This window comes from Girardinichthys multiradiatus, chromosome 13 (genome assembly GCF_021462225.1).
Source record: "Girardinichthys multiradiatus isolate DD_20200921_A chromosome 13, DD_fGirMul_XY1, whole genome shotgun sequence".
NCBI classification, from domain to species: Eukaryota; Metazoa; Chordata; class Actinopteri; order Cyprinodontiformes; family Goodeidae; genus Girardinichthys; species Girardinichthys multiradiatus.
This window is the reverse complement of record NC_061806.1, coordinates 30969068-30986689: the sequence shown is the minus strand read 5'-3', so window position 1 is coordinate 30986689 and position 17622 is coordinate 30969068. Positions and strand designations below refer to the sequence as shown.

General features: G+C 36.3%; 2 protein-coding genes across 2 annotated transcripts; both read right to left on the bottom strand.

Annotated features, from left to right (window-relative positions):
• Positions 1–321: 321 nt before the first annotated feature.
• On the bottom strand, positions 322–4285 carry si:ch211-171h4.3 (serine/threonine-protein kinase SBK1). The gene is made up of 5 exons (XM_047384423.1): positions 4007–4285; positions 1938–2082; positions 1639–1841; positions 1295–1456; positions 322–1165 (listed from the first exon to the last, which is right to left on the bottom strand). The coding sequence occupies exons 1-5, from the start codon at positions 4010–4012 to the stop codon at positions 527–529; spliced, it is 1155 nt and encodes a 384-aa protein (XP_047240379.1). The 5' UTR covers positions 4013–4285; the 3' UTR covers positions 322–526.
• Positions 4286–7142: 2857 nt separating this feature from the next.
• il11b (interleukin 11b) lies at positions 7143–17190 on the bottom strand. The gene is made up of 5 exons (XM_047384407.1): positions 17112–17190; positions 9777–9943; positions 9410–9505; positions 9123–9290; positions 7143–8524 (listed from the first exon to the last, which is right to left on the bottom strand). The coding sequence occupies exons 1-5, from the start codon at positions 17116–17118 to the stop codon at positions 8351–8353; spliced, it is 612 nt and encodes a 203-aa protein (XP_047240363.1). The 5' UTR covers positions 17119–17190; the 3' UTR covers positions 7143–8350.
• Positions 17191–17622: the final 432 nt, after the last annotated feature.

Below are 17622 nucleotides of genomic sequence, written 5' to 3'. Positions count from 1 at the left end.
AGTCATTTCTTCAAAAGGATTCCCGACCAAGTATTGAGTGCATAACTGTACATGATTATTTGAAGGTTGACGTTTTTTGTATTAAAAACACTTTTCTTTTTTTTGGTCAGATGAAATATGCTAATTTTGTGAGATAGGAATTTTGGGTTTTCATGAGCTGTATGCCACAATCATCCGTATTAAGACAATAAAAGACCTGAAATATTTCAGTTAGTGTGCAATGAATCTAAAATATATGAATGTTAAATTTTCATCATGACATTATGGAAAATAATGAACTTTATCACAATATGCTAATATTTTGAGAAGGACCTGTATTTGCTTAAATTATAACAATTACAAAACAGTTCTTGCAAGATTCATATTGAGGAATATAAACAGTATTTTAAGCTAATACATTGTATAAACACATACATTTTCATCTTATAAAATGACAATGAATTTTTTGATCACATGTGCAGTAATCTCTTAATTAATCAGGAGTCATCTGGAGTTGTCTCCTTTAACTTCATACAGCCATGTTTGCTTACCGCTCTCCTCTCCCCTCCATCTCTTTCATGGATTTAATTGCATTCTTCCCAGGGTTCTTCTTCCTCTCCCTCTCCAGTCTCATCCTCTCTTTCTCCATCAGCCAGTGGTCTCCAAGGTAGCTCAGAGCATCCTCAGGTCGTCCTCGAAGTTGTGGCCTTGGATCGAGAAGCGACTGGAAGAAGGAGCACGCTAGCTGCGTGAAACATGCAAACTGAGGAGCTACAGCTGAACGGTCCTTATGTCCGTTTCCCTTTAGATCAGTGGTCTTCACTGTGGTCTCTGTTTGTGGCTCTGTCCACACATCCAGTTCATCATTGGGGCTTTTTGCAATGTCAAACCAATCTCGATACTTCGTGTAGGAGCAGCAGTCACTGGCTGTCTCAGCCCAGGGGTGACTGCCGGTGAGCATGGCGTATGTTAGGATGCCTAAAGCCCAGCTGTCTGTACTGGGCTCCACGGACGCCCAAACTCTCTGCTTCTCTATCTTTTTCGTATCCTCATCCTTCTTACAGTTACCGTTTTCATCATATTGGGTTCTCCAGCTGTCCTCATTTCCTCTAGCAATCTCAGCCTCTGGGGTGCAGTAAGGAGAACTATACCAGACCTCTGGAATTCTGGTTCCCCTGGCCTTCACCTGGGGAAAAATAAAAAGATATTTACCACATTTACACAGTTGGCTGCTATGTTTTTATTGGTCTGATAAGATTGCTTTTAGAATGACCTATTATGCTTTAATTTAAAAATAAACCACTTTTGGACTAACCATGCCAAAGTCTCCCAGTTTGACCCATCGACATGTAGAGTCACACAGGAAGACATTTTCAGGTTTGACATCTCTGTGGACAAAACCGAGGGAGTGGAGGTGGGACAGAGCTCCACACAGCTGGGACACCACCCGCTGACAACAGCCCTCCTCCATCCCTACCTGGAGAACAGGTGGACCAAAACTTTGAGTTATCCCTTTCTCAGATCTGTTTCTTTCCATTCTCTATCATTTTCTTACAAATAATCGTTTGCATGTTCAGAGTCATACATAGGAACTGTTTTTTTGTCCTTATTAGTCTCTTTGTAGTTCATATGACACACCCTTAAACCCTTGTTACATACCTCAGGTGTGATAACATCAAAGAGATCACCAAAGAGACTGGCTTGCTGAGCAAAGATGTAATGTGATGGTGTGGAGTAAGCAATGCCCAGAGCTCTGGTCAGTGACGGATGGGTGCAGAATGATAGAGAGAGATTGTACTCCATCAGAAAAGAGAAAAGCGAGGTGGAGTCACGAGGGAAGAACTTCAAGGCCATCGGAGTTCCTGAGGGATCCGAGGGAAACATAATGAGTAATGTCTTTTTTACTTTTAAGTTTCGTCTCTTGGCACAATGTGGTTTTGGTTAATTAAACTTCTCACCTCTTTTCCTGTGTACAGCCAGCATAACCTTTCCATATGAGCCTTCACCCAACAGCTTTAGGACCTTGAAGTGCTCTGACGTGTCCATTGCTGTCAGAGATTGAGCCGTCAGATGACACATCTCTTCCAGAAGCTTTGTGGTAGCCTGGACAAACAGACAAAGAGTGCTGGAGTTAAAGTGGAGTCATCAAGACAGAAGGTTAAACATCTAAAGATTTTAATATTACTTCAGAACAGCTTATGTTGTATAAAAGACTTTTGTCAGAGTTCTCATGACTGATAAAATGTCAAATTCGAACACCTGGATATTATTCTCAATGACTGTTTTTCTCCTATTAACTTAATCCCTGAGAGCCTTTGAGAATGTAAAGCAAATGTTTCAGCGATAATTGTCGCCATGGTGATGTTGATAACATTTATCCACAGGTATAAATATGTCTGTTAATAGCAACACGAAATCCTGTCCCACACACTAGTCTTGAATTTATCTGTTGATGTTTCCACTGCAGCTGACACCTCTCAGGCCAGGATTAGGTGTTAACATACAGATCCAAGCAGGGGGCAGCTCATTACAGCTTATTAGTGTTCAAATCAGAGCTGCAAATGTGCTGGATGCATGCTCTGAATATCTCAGTGAAGCTTCGGTCACACAAACAACTTCACTCTGGAGAACGTTTTGTGCACTTTAAGCCATAGACATTGTTGGGTCTATGTTAGCAGAACAGAAGAGCCCCGAGTAATTATAGTAACAATTACAGTTAAGCGCTGACAGCTTTAGATTTAAAACAATCTATACAAATAATCTTGATAAAGATTTTTCCAACATGTTTAATTTGTTAAGATAAATGATCACAATAACATTGGAAATATACAGAAACCAGGTTAGGGTCAGTAGTTATAAGATGGGTTTCATTTTAATATTTTAAAATAGATAAGTTATTTATTTTTCAAAATTTATACTCATTTTCTTGGTTGGATGAAAATTATTTTCAATCCAAATCTGCATGGGGTATGAATAATTATGGGCTTAACTGTGCATTATATTCTGATGTATTTTTTCATACAAAATGAACCGGTGTAAAGACAAAAACAGGCACTTAATATAAAGAAACAAGATAATTATACATAGTAAAATATATCATACTTTGTAGATTTATAAAAATGTACTTTCAAAAAAAGACAAAATCTGAAACAAATCCTTGCAAACTTAAGGAAATTATCTTTCCAGGATAGTTTGTTGTATCACACCTGCATAATATTTTATGTATTTCTTATCTGCAGCTAATAATAGCCTGTTGTTGCACCCTCATAGTGATGTTTGTAATTATTTTAAAGCTTTGTTTAAATGTGCACTGGACCCATTTTTATTCCGGTCTGGGTTTTTTTTCTGTTTAGCTCTTTAAATTGCTTTAAATTTGCTTTTTAAATGCTAGAGTGGAATTGTTAACCTTCAGTATGATAACTGAAGCTATTTTACTTTCCAGATTAATGTAAATGATTAAAAATTGAAGGCAAAAATTTTAATCATGCTAGAAAAAGCAAATGAAATGGACAGCATAATAAATCCAACCTGATACCAACATTATGATTTAAAATGCAAACAGCAAACGTTTTATTCCCTTTAAATTAGGAAGGAAATGTGGTTGTAATGAACACTTTGCAGATAATACCATGCCTAATTATATCTGGGTAACATAATTAAATTATAAAGAGGCAGTTTATCCAACTTGCAGAAACAGATTGTTATGATGTCTACATTTTTGGTGCATTTTTGTCAATCCATGTCGCTTTGGTTAGATTTGAGATGTTAATCTTTTTTTATCGAATTACTGTCACTGTTTCTGAATATTATGCCTAAAATATTTAAAAATTTTATTTACATTGGTTTAAAGACAGAAAACAAACTTTAATTAATTCCATCTCTCCATCACTGGTTATAACAGGAGAGATTATACTATTTTCATCTAAAATATGTGCACTAAATCATTAACTTCTGAAAGTGTACATCGTGCTTCATTTGCAATATTAATTATACTTCATTGACAATCTCTACACCGCTTCTTACTTACTGTCATTTTGTAGTTCTGGTATGATGTTGCTCCTTAAATCTGACCAACAAAAATCACTCCTGAGGACTTCATGCAGCAGGTGCAGCAGTCAATATTTCTCTCCCTGTGTTAAAATCAGAAAATGATGAGCTCTGTGTCTCCAGTTCTGGTCTTGATGTCTTCTGTTATTCTCCAGAATATTTGAATTGGTTAGATAGACGTTTTCATGTTTTCTGCAACTGCAACTTTGATCTCAGACTGTTTTGTCCTCACGTCCTCCCGTCTCCCTGCTTTCAGTCTACTGCCGCTGCTGCAGTGCAGAACAGACCCTGAAGGGTGTCATGTATAATTCTGTATGGGGTTGTGCAAAAGAGACTGTGTGTGTATGTGTGACACTTTCAGTTTAATAATTTTGGTCATCTTTGCTTTCTCTCATTTGGGTTGTTGAGATCCTCCAATATTTTCAAAAAAACCAATAAAGAGTTTTATAAAATCAGCAACTTCAAACACAGGCAATGAATCCTAAAGATCAGGTCAAAAAACTTGGGGTCATGTTTGATTCATGAACCCCATTAAACTGTAAACAAAAATAATCTGGAGAACATTGCGAGAGTGTGACTATTTCTCTCCCGGTCCGAAGCAAATACCTTAGTTGAGACTTTTGTGACCTGAACATAATCCATGTGTTTGGACACTTTAACACAGTTCACAGCGTCAGTAGCACTTCAAAAATGAGATCCACTGAACAGGCAATGTTTTAAAATATGAAACATTCATAAAGACAACATTTGCTGGCATAATATTTCTGGCAAAAGTGGACACTTAATTAAAAAATAAATAACAAACAGCTACACATTGTTGTAAAATTATCAGAAAAATGCCTCTAATTATAATTATTATTAATAGAAAAATATAATTGGAAAGTCCAGAGGGCTTTTATTCATTAGGTGGACATGCAAAAAGAAGTGTTTTGAGATGACGTATACTAAAATACATTTCAAAGCCAAGGAAAGGCTGCAAAACACTACACTAAGTTACTGTTTTACATGTTAATGAAAGAAAAGGTTCCAGATGGTTCCTCTGCTGATAGCATCTAAAAAAGGAAGAATGTCATGGTCTCCTGACCTTTTATATAAAAATAAATTGTATCTTAATTTTTTTTTATATTTGCATTGACCCATACTCAAACGTTTCACTTTTTTGTGGCTCACATTTAAATCTCAGATCAAGACAGTCAATCAGCAGCTCTTTCATGTTACGTCATCATTTTTCTCTTCACCCTATCTTGTAGTAAAACATGCTCTATGTGTGTTGATTTTAAACTAAGCTGTGACTTTGGGCTGCAGGAAGAATTACAGCTTGTAGAGAACATCAATAACTTAAATTTATGAATCAGTTACAGGCAGACATTTAAACCTTAAGCTTAATTCTAATTGGTGAATTTCTGTTTTAACATTCCTCCAAATGCAGATATTGTGAAAGGTGAAGGTCTCTCTTGAGTTGTCTGTATTTAGCTTCTGTCAGCCAGTAAATTCTCCCACGTCCCTTTTACTCTCTGCACACGGAAACATGTTTCTCCCTCGCTCCGTGTTCAGGGAATGGATTTTCCACTAACACCCAGACCCCATGTGATTTGTAAATCCCACTGTCAGCTGTCATTTGTGGCCACAGTCTACTCGGCTGTAGACAGCTTACTCTGTTACAATGAATGTCTGTCTGTGTGTAAGATCATCTGTCTGATGCCCTGTCAACACGCTGGCATTATGTAAGTTTCTCTGTTACCTCAGTTCAGTCATACAGTTCACAGCTGAACAGCAGTCTGTATCTTTTTATGTGACACCCAACTGTGTGTGTATGATATTTACCTTAGTGCTTTATGAGTGTTTGCATTTCCACAACAGTTGTGGCGTTTACTGTAACATATTTCAGATGCAGTGCTCTGAAGGCAACATTGAAACGATCAGTTCCTCTAGAGCAGGGGTTTCCAAACATTTCAGCCTGTGACCCCCAAAATAACAGTGCCAGAGACTGGCGACCACCTCTATCCTTATAGTCTGATGTCTAAACGCGGCAGCTATCTCAGTGAGCTCTCTCACAAACTGGTTAGAGATATTTTAGAGCAAGCTGATAAAGAAGCTGGAGGTACTCACTCAGAGTTTTTGGTAAATAAATTAGAATTAGTTATTGGAGTTATTGCCACACTTTCCAGTGAAGACATTGATCTGTGAGTCCTAGAAATATTGGAAGAAGTTGTCTTTACTTGCTGTGTGAAGCAGCCAATCAGATGTCCGGGTCTGTCGAGTAACAGCCCTAATCCTGCCCACTGAATTTTGAAGGCTCAAGTTGACAATCATTATTTTATGGGACATTTGATAGTACATTTATTTATGTCCTGATATATTTATTTATTTAATTTTGTTAGTTTTGGCCCTCCATACACATCAGGGGTCACATCATGATGATTCTGAAAATCATCTAGTGACCCCCAAGTTGGAGTCTTTCAAACGCCCAGCACCTCAACCCTTACTCTGGGAACTACTGGAACTAGAGGAAGATTACAGTGAAAACGGTATATTGTAATAAGACAGAATCAATGTATTGAGTTAACAGGAGCCTCAGTAATTCCTTTATCTGGTTTTAAACAAGGAATCCACTTAAAATATTTGTAATTTGTTACAAATATAATATAGAATAGAAATCTCCTTCATTGTCCCGCTGTGTTGAAATTCAGTATAGATTTTTTACCGTAGCATTCACATTTTGGTCTCCTACTAAGTCAGTCAGACTTCTACCATACTTTCTAATATGGTTAATTTTTTTCCAATATTGAACTAAATATTATCCTGCACACAACATTCATCCACATGATAATAGTTTACAGTACTAAAAGTCTACTGTTTCATTACATGCTCCTTTTGACGGATGTTGTCCAATTATATCTGGGTAAAGAGTCAACATGATAACAACATTGTGGATACAAATCACAAATTACTATTTTGTTTGTTTGCTCATTGTACAAAAATAAACAACCATATTTATGTTTCAGTTGTTTATTTCATTAATGACATTAAATATATAAAACCAATACATAATAATTGTATAAATAGTATAAGTTACAATAACAATAATACATTAATATTATATATGACATAAAACATTTATTAAAAAAAAGAGATGCCTGCACCTCAAAGCTCAAATTACAAAATATAAAAAACTGATAAATAGCATTCTAAGTAGGTTAAAAAAATAACAGAAGAGTTGTTACAAAATGCATATTTCCTATCATTTTGTTTATCATTCTGATCAACACCTTGTAGGCACTTTGAGTGTAAACAGTCTCAGTGGGAGTAAAGGTCGCAGGTGACAGTGCCTCGGAACAGTGCATAAGTACAGTTCAAATGGCTATATGTAAAAGAAAACATACATTACTTTAAAGCTATGAGCTAAACCTACATTCAACTTTATTTTTAAAAGAAAATGGTTTGACTCTCAGTTTAAAGAGAAATGCTTTGTAAACAATGCACCACTAATATCAGTTGCACCACATGGAGATGATTCTGAGTCATACTAGTCGCATTATGCATCAATATTATTCAAGGCATACATTTTTAAACAGACACATTTTCCTCTATTTGACAAACATTTAAGCAAAGTTGAAATAGCCATGTCATGCCAGTGGGTAGCTATGTTGGCATCAGCGAAAAACAGTCTGAGAAAGACTGGAAATTCTGCTAAAATAAAATAAACCTCTAACTTATTGACATTTTTAACCTTTTGTTGTCAATAATTAACCACACAGCTGATGCATCATGATGGCAGAGTCAGAAAAAAGCTAATCACATATAAAAAAATACTTTGGGCACATTTGTTTTTGCTTCCTCTGGGTGGTCTTTAGACAAACAAATAAAGGGTATGAGAAAATTAGACTCCATCTTTGTCTTCCCAAAACCTGCGTTTGCCAAATTAATACACTTTGAAAACTATTTCTAAAACTTTTTTTCTAAAAATACTTTTTGCATTAAACCTATATTAAGTTGAGAGTAGATGCACATGCCACACAGCTAACTTTTAAACATGTCCCACCATTTGAAACCTTTTGTTTTTGTTTGAGCATTCATTAGTTTTTACACAGTCTCATAAATGTGGGAAGTGTTTGGGGAAACCAAATGTCTAAACTACACTACAGATGGAAAAAGGAGGAGAATAAAGTTAGGCCTCTGGTAGTTGCTACGATGTTTTGGCCAGCACCAATACAGTGGATTTTTGTACTCTGTCATCTTGAGGTAGTCCACTAGAATAACACAATATTGCTTAAAAACATTCTGGAGTCAACAGTGGTATTTTTGTAGATGTTTTTTGTGTCCCTTATGGCTGTCTGGGGCAGCCGGATAGGCGCTTTAAGTACCGCAAGACTCGTTTTGACGAATCACAGAAGGCTTTTAACCTGTCAGAGATTTCTATGGAGTACAAAAGAGCATCAAAGGCATTGGAGACAGCTGGAAGGTGGGGAGCCGTTGATTGAAGAGCCCCTTCATTTTGCTGAAAAAAACAAAAACAAATTAGCAACAATGAAATCCCATTAACTCATAAACAAATCTGCATATTGATGAAAACAGGGCAACACAGCCAAGATTGGATGAATTTAACTGGAAAAGAGAAAGAAACTCAAAGTTGTGTATTTCATTACTGACATAAATAAATAAATAAATACATTAATTAATTAATTAATTGTAGCCGGAATACTCTGTCTCTCTTTGAAATTGTGATAATATAACCAAGAAATGTGATTAAAATTATATTAAATGTTGTTTTTACATTGTCCCATATGGTGTTCTTTGATGATCTAATTACCAGTCACAAGAAAGTATCAAAATAAAAATCATTTTCAAAAGGTTTTAGCAAACTTAGTTTACTTTTGAATCACCATTTTAAATGTACTTTATTTATTTTAAGCCTAACCATGCTTTTTGGACATATCTTAGATTCATGTTTCACTCTCATATCAGCATCTTTTTCACCATAGCATTATTTAATTTGCACATATCAACAGTTTTTGTTCTAATGTTTAGAATTTTGTTTTTATGGCGTCACTGAAACTTTTCACTTAATCTGATTAAACAAGGATGGGAAGACCTACCGGGTGAAGACATTTTTTAATGAGTCCGGACAACTGCAGGAGGTGGGAGCTGGCGCCCTCTTCTGTCTGAATTGGCAAACTGACATTTGTTTTCGCTACTTTCAACCAGTCTATATGAAATAAGAAGGACTGAGTGTACTCATACAGCTGAGAGAGAGATTCATTAACCTGCAGGCACATAAAACACACAGTCCCCTATTTAATACATTTCTGACATATTTATCTGCAGCATTTAAGAGTAAAGAGGTGAGATGTCATTTTAATCTTTAAACCTTATAGTTTAATACCTTAAGTGACCTGAAATGCCTAGCAGTGTGTTGTAGGTCAGGAAGGCTGTCCAGCTTTGGTTTGACTTCATCAAAATGTTGGAGTTCATCTTTTTCCTGTTCAAAACACAACAAGGAGTAGTAGAAAAAGTAGAAAAACAGTAGAAAAACATTTATCAATTTGGTCGATATAACAGTAAAAGTTTAAAATCCCAGAACTTTTTCCTGAGTCATAGTAAGAAAATCTATTTCATTTGTTGCAAAACTGTTGCTACATCAAGGAAATGCTAGTAATTTGAATAGGATGTATGAGCTATGATTCAGGAAAAAATAAATAAAAAATTGTAACTGTCAAAGAGATCAAGGTTAAGTCTGAAACAAACCTTACCAAGTCATGGATTTTGTTCGATAAGTTCATCAAACTTTCCACCTGATGGATCATTGATCCAAACAATCCACAGTGGGAGGAGCGGCGGGTGGAAAGAGATGAAGATCGGACAAACAGCTCAGTCAGAAGCAGCAAATGGAACAGACACAAGGAGGGCTCATGAATTACTGTGAAAACAAGAGAAAGATGCCAAAATAAACCCACTGAAAACACTTTTGGCTTCATAAAAGGTTTGTCTGTGACAACAAAGAAGTGGTTTTCCTTCAAATGGAATCATCAAATCCAGTCATGTTCCAAAAACAGTTATTTCACTGACTAACAGTCAGCTTTAGTTGTACACACAGCTGCGCAGGCAGGTGTGTGCAGGGCTTCACCTACTAGCAACACATCTTAGATTTTCTCCCTTATCCTTGACCCGCTGTGGTTGTGATCCAGTGAAAAACCACAAGTCTGCATTGAAGCTTGTTTTCAGTTCTACACCTCATGACGCAGAAGAATAATATTGAGACAGCTGCAGTCAGCTTGTAATTTGTCACGACAGTAAAGAGGCCATTTGTCTGACATAATTGCTGCAAGTTCCTGCCAATTCAAGCACTGTAAAGCAAAAAAACAAAGACAAAAAGAAACTCCAGCCATTATCCACTCAATACCCTGAAAAGGAAAACATTTATTTTGATGCTGCAATGCACTCCTTGTTGCATTACTCATTTAACGGTTTAATCAGATAAATATAAAGTATCCTGTCGTCTAGACATTTACAGTCATTCTAAAAATCAGATAAGAGCTGTAAGAAGTTTGATCTCTGTGACGGGACAAAAGTGGTTGTGGTGTGGATGGATGTTTAGAGCGCAAACAGATCAAATACAAAGAGATTTCTGCACAAAGATAGCTCGTGCTTCTGGGAAGAATAAACATGATACAAACAGCTCACGTATAAGTAAGAAACATGGTTGAAATATAGGTTCAAATCTCCGTTGGGGGACTTTTTACATTGAGTTTGCATGTTTTCTTAGTCTGGCTTCCTCCCACAATCCCAAAACATGTATAGTTGGGTTATTGGCCTCTCTAGAATAACCTTACAGTCTGACTGTGCACATGGCACATGTATGGCTATAGGTTTCTGTGTTTCCTGTCCAGAGCGCAACCCGCCTCTTGTCAATTGACTGCTGGAGATCTGTAGCAGCAACTCTGCAAGAATTAGGCAGGTGTAAGAGATAGATGGATGCTATAGGCATGTTTGAAGGATATTTTAACTTACAGTTTTCATCTGTTACATTTTTCTGTTAGTAAGTGCTAATGTTTGTATCTTAAATCTTTTATTGAGTGATATTAGCCTTATTAACTTTCAGTCTGTATTAAATATTTAGTTTCTGTTATTTTGTTAGGTCGTAAATGATTTCGTTGAACTGGTGATGACTTTAGTTTAGACATGTTTAGTAGTTTGTGCTGTATAACTATATTTTCTATAAGACTCTGTATTTTCCTTTCTGTTCTTCCTTAAAGTCGTTCCCTTTCTTTCTGCTGCCATCTTTAGAAGAAGCCTCTAAAATAATACTGATACAAAGCATGTAGCCTCTTCATATTTTGGCATCTGTGTCCTCATTTCGCTACAGGCTTGGGCATGTTTCCACACAAACAACAACTGCTGGACTGTGAGGTGGGTCAGTGCATTTGCTGTGCAGCCAGTCTGCAGTGTCTCATATTTTAGACATCTGCAAGTACTTCATGCATCATAAAGGAATGGGTGCATTAAAGCAGATGGACTCTCACAGAAAATAATTAAAGTTAATAAAGTAGAAATTAGTGTTGCTTGGGAGTTTGTCAACTCTGTGCAGTTATGTCAATGTGTATATATTTGTGAATTTTCTAAGACATTTAAGAAAACTTAAATTGTTTGCAGCATATCTAAAAATACAGGCTAAATATTTGTAACAAATGCATAGACTTTTCAGTTTAAGCATCTCATTTAGTGTTTGGTAAATCAGATGGAGAAAAAAATTATCTAGGAATTAATGGTTTAAATGTTGTAGTTTAAACTTTCTTAATCATTAATCATCTTTCCTCGAAGAAATAACGTTCACATCAAGATTAGCCCCTGTCTGTAAACCTGTTCACTGATTTATGCAAGCTTAAAAAACCCAAACCCCAAAGCAACAAAGAAACGGATTGTCCGTTAGATGTGTTAGGTCATGCTTGAGGAATGTGAGCTATGCAGGGTTCTTTTTTAGAGCGCACTTTGGGCCTTCTGTTGGTGTGACAGAGATGAGCATGCCCACCGTTCTGACTCAACTGTCTGTATGTGGTGACATCAGCAGACTGACGCCTCAGGCTGTGCTCTTTACAGAGAAACATCCCCTTTGTCAAGAGTGTTGGGCAACTTCAGATACTTTTACTGCCTCTCAGACACTAAAATGAGTCTAATGTATGGGTTTATCTAAAGGAAGGAGGTTGCCACAGTGGTTATCTACTTATTTTCAGCATTCATCTGTTTTAATTTCTAAATGTTATTTAATCCAATGTTGCATTAAAGTCCTTACAGCTGAAATACCTTAAAAGGAAATCAACTCACTAAATCAATGTTTTAGGCCATATAGATTTATGTTGGCTAACTTTAGGTAAGTGGCTTTTTTATTGCAGCAATATGACATATATAAGAAGAACACAAACCTGTTTTACAGGTCTTTTACATTTTGAAAAGTGGGTAAGAAAAATGTGAGTTTTTGTTACTAAAAATAAACATTAATATATTCAAATAACTTGTTACGCATCTTTTTAGCAGTGCCAGTAACTGTGGAGGGCATAACTAGAAGACAAAATGAATTGTCTTTATTCAAAACACTCCTGATGTGTACAGAACTGTGATTTTCTGTATGTATTTTTTTCCAAGGTATCTGAGTATTTAGATTTACATGAAAATAAATGCAGCAGACACAATAACTCATAGTCTACCAGGTGTAAATAATTAAGCTTAATGTTGACGTTAAATCCATTTTTTATATAACTATAATTATAAGTTGGATGTGACAGTGTGCCCGGAGATGTTTCTGTAGATCAGTTTCTCAAACTTCATGGTCAAACATCCTAATCGGATTTTTACATAAGGTCAAAGGTCTGAAATAGTAATTGATGAGCAGCTCCCTTTAATTCAACTTACAAGTGCAAGAAATTTCACTTTTCGCCTACAACTGTTGGTTTGTGACCCCAATTTTTGACAGCAAAGCATATAGGAGCACTTACATTTTTTAGAGATTTTTAACTTAAACTTGACCAATTGAATAATTTTACAGTAGTAAATTAGTTTACAGACTGTTTTATGGCCGTTTTAATGGAAACATTAGTATGAAGGCTAAACTGACCCTTAGATTGTTGAAAAACCCTAGATTTGTTGATCAACTTTGTTGTAGACGATTCTTCATGATATGTGCTTGAATTTTAATGTATTCTGTTGAATGTGTAAGATTTCTTTACTTGCGTAACTACAGCACAGGAAGCTACTGTTTAAATCTAAAAGGCTTCAGTCCGTTTACTATTAAAAAAATTTGTGGTTGGATTGCACTGAACACTGCGTCCAAAATGAGGAACGCCAATCTAAATAGATTACTTAATCACAGTTCTCTTTCAGATAAATATCTAGTCAGGCATTTGAATTGATTAAGTGTAAAGCTATCTGTTATCAGCTGTAATCTTGGTTTCATGCAGCAATAAAGCAGTGATGGTTTTGTAGGACCCACACTGGAAAACTGGAATACCTTCAGTTAGCAGTTGGAAAATTACTGAGGAAGAAATCAGCAAAAACCTAAAGAGAGAGACAGAAAAAACTGAAGAAAAACATCCAACGGCAGGGCAGTGTACAGTCATGTATCTGGCTGAGTAAACAGCAGTGACAGCATTACAGCTCACAGTAAAATTGCTTTAGAAGCAGAGCGTATGGGCTGTCTTTGATGTGTGGAGCAGGCTGTTTCGTCAGAACACATTTACTCAAACATGAAACACCAACAAGTGCGTGCAGTGTCTCACATAATCGCCTGCTTCCGCAGTTTCCGTTTGAGTTCATGCCCCTGTTTTTTTTCTGCTTGGTCAGACAAACAAACACAGGAGTTTCCTGTGTGTGCTCAGTGGACGCCTTATTTCCTCTGCTCTCTTTGCTTTTACTCTCAAGGACAGCAGATCAACTCATGAACAGGTGCTCTGTTCACTACAGAGAAGTCTTGGCTTTGACTTTCATAAATTCATGCTTTTCTAATGTTTAATTTTTTTTTTTTTATTCCATGCTCTTGCTATGAACTGGGTCTTGTTATTAAATGTAAAATATGCATGTTTAGACATGCACTATTAGTAGTAAAATGGCAAATAGGGATAGTTTTTCCCATATTCCACCATTTTAACTTTAACTTACTGCTTCTGTGAGATAGTTTGAAACTTCAGGGTCTGGTTTTAATCAGAAACAGGCAGCTGCTTCCAGCTATTAACCCACTGAAAACCCCCGCTCCACCACGCATCAAACAAAAAAAAAAAAAAAAACAGACGCAAACTCGCTGGTGGGTTTAAAACCTGAAAATCAAACACTTCTTTTAGCATCACCGAGTTATCATCTGATTCTTCAGCTGGACAAAACAATATCTTTGAAACAAGCAACATTTCTGCTGTCAGTCACAGTTCATGCCAACTGCTTCTTGCGTCAAATATATGCATGTGAAATAAAGTTTAGAAATGGAAGTCAGTGTTATATTATACAACTAGAAAATGGATGTGAAATCAGCAAGCTTTTTGCTTGCTATCACAATTTTTATCAGCTTAACAGTTCACAGATTTAATTAAAAAGCAATTAAGCCCCTTTCATTAGCTTATAATAAAACATCAGTTCTATCATTGCATGATCAGGGTTAGCAGGCTTTTGATGTAAATCCAGTTTCAGAGTGTAATTTACAGATAAATTCATTGTACTCTTTCAGTAATTTCCTCTTATGTGTACTGTCCTGTAATGACATTTTGCTTAGTTTTTAAGGTTTATGCATTGATTAGACATTATCAGCTAAAGGTAAATCTTCTAATGACCTTAATCTCTCTGTAATGTATTGATTTTAACAGCAGCAAAGGAAGAAAAAACCTCTGGTTCCATGAGAAAGGTGAACATAATCTAAAAAAATGTGTCTTGTCTGTACAAAATGGATATTGATAGTATTAAATGAGCTCTGAGTAACTGAGTAGATGTAATCAGCCACAGTTTAAAGTTACAGCGACCTGTTTCCTGATCTTATACACTTGGCACGTGCAGTGCAGCGATACTTCAGGCTATAACTTTCCCCTACACAAGTTCAAATGTATCCTTGTAATCATCACTCTTAATTTCTCTGATCCAGCAGCTCTCACATGACTCATAGACTATTCACAGTGTCAGCATTTATGGAGACAGAGACATGAAAAAAACAAGCTTCTTGACCACAGCGGATTTTTAATTTGCAGTACCAAATATGATCACTGGAGGCAAACTGGTTTAAGTGCTGACTCATCACAGGATTGATGAGACACCAAACAGAGACCCTGCAGACTAGGTTACTGCAAGAGATGTGCAATGACAACATTGCTGTCTGCAGCAATGTTGTCATTGCAATGTTGTCATTGCTGATTGCAATAGGATTCATGTAATACTTTATTCTATGAATCTCGTAACATTAGGGATGGGCTGACGAGGAGGATAAAGACAGTAGTGACTCACAGACAATAGCTCTCTTTCTTCTGAGTTATTCAACCTACAATGGCTTTTGTGACATAAACTACTCTATATGATCTAGTAAAATTACCCAGTAAAAGAATACCAAACAAAATAGACGATTAATAAATCTATCACAAGCTCACAGGATACATTAAATACCTTATCTTACTGTTGTTGAACTATAAAGGTTCATTTGACTAAACTCTCCACAACTTAAAACTTCACTATCTGAATCAAGTTTGAACCTGTAATTTCCCCTAATATTAGGGTTTTTCACTGTTTGCTAGAAAGACCAGAGCAGGCATCATAACATCACCAGCCTTCTTGGTGATGCTGTGCAGCACTAATACAAAACTGATCACTGCTGCATGTGGAGTGAGAAGTCTGTCAGTCATTTAACACCAAGACTCTGTCTCCTCTTAATGACGTAACACAGATGAGTAAACACAAAGTGGGTTCAATCTGGCAGCATGATACTTGCATGTTCTCTGATTTACATTATATATATGCTTATTTGTTTCCAGCAAATACTGACTGACCAGGCTGTGATTTATTTATTTATTTTGATATCCTTTCATTAAATTGATTTTATGCTGTGCATAATGGTACATTTTGATGATACACAAGGTAAATGTCCTACAATGGAAATCAGCAATTTTATTTGAACAGATTCCCTTTTTGGAAGTAAAAAACACAAATGGCATCATTTAGGCACTTTTGGCAAAATTTTGCCAAAATGCCAGCTCCACTTGGCACACTGCCCACTAAAATGTTTGTGGAACAAATGTGATTCGGTTATGTCAGTCATACTTTGCTACAGTTTTAGTCAATATGTTGATTAATAAAGTCTCAGGCTTTTGTTTGGTTTTCACATGGATTTCTATGGTATTTTGCGTTTTTAATGTAGAGGAATTTACGCGAGAGTAAAGAAAATAAATAATTTTCTTTGTTTAAGAACAAATAAATCAGGCATAGTAACAGATGCAATAGTGTTTATACTGAAAAAAATATTCTTTTATCTAGATACAGGTACCAAAAGTTTGCATTTATACCTTATATCTGTGGAACTATTCTTGTATTTGTTGTGTATCTTCAGGCGGAAATTGCTTCAAAAAAAACCCTTAAGGCTTAAAAGGCTAAGGTACAAAAATACATCAACTTCCAAGTTCTTGGACTTGTTGAAAGTATTTGGGGAAATCCCTTACACACACACACACACACGCACACACACACACACACACACACACACACACACACACACACACACACACACACACACACACACACACACACACACACACACACACACAAACAAAGGATCATCCAATCACAGCTAAGCTAAACAGTGAGTTAATCAGAATCCACATTAAATAAAAAACACACATGCCTGAGCCACAAACTGAAAAAGCTTTTCATTCATTCATTCTTTCACTCACTCATTCATTCACTCTCACTTTCAAACATTCTCAGGCAAAAAGTAAAAGTAAAGACCACGTGTAGTAAATACCCCCCCCATTACTACCACCTCCTCCACACAAACACACTCCCTCTTACACACACACACACACACACACACACACACAAACACATGATGTTTTACTCTAAAAGTATGATTAACTTACATTTCATTTTTCGGCTCCTGCTGTAGTAAACAAAAGTCCTTCTGAGTCCAGTGTGAGTACTGTACGTGTGTGTGGATGTGTTTGTGTGGACAAAATGTAAACGTTCCCTTTTTATAGCTTGGAGTATGACACATCACCTGAGTCATCAGACGTAGCTGCCGCCTGAGCTTCTACGCCCACGCCGTCCAACCTCCTCTTCTCACCCCCTTTATCTAAAAATGCTCCAAATTTCTTTGTTTGCTGAGGTAATTCTGAATGACATCAATCTTATACTGAACAAGCTAAAATCCCATCTACCATAAAATTGGGAAGGTTGCATTTTCCCCTCTACTCCATTTCACAACTCAGCAAACATTATGAAAGATTTTGGAAAGCAAATAGTGTTAAAAACAGTTGGAGGAAGAATATTTTGTTTATTGTTAAAATAATGTAAGTGTTGCTACCTGAAATCGTCTTATTTTTCTCTAACCATCCTGAAATGTACTTTTTTGTGGAAACAAGAAAAGGTGGC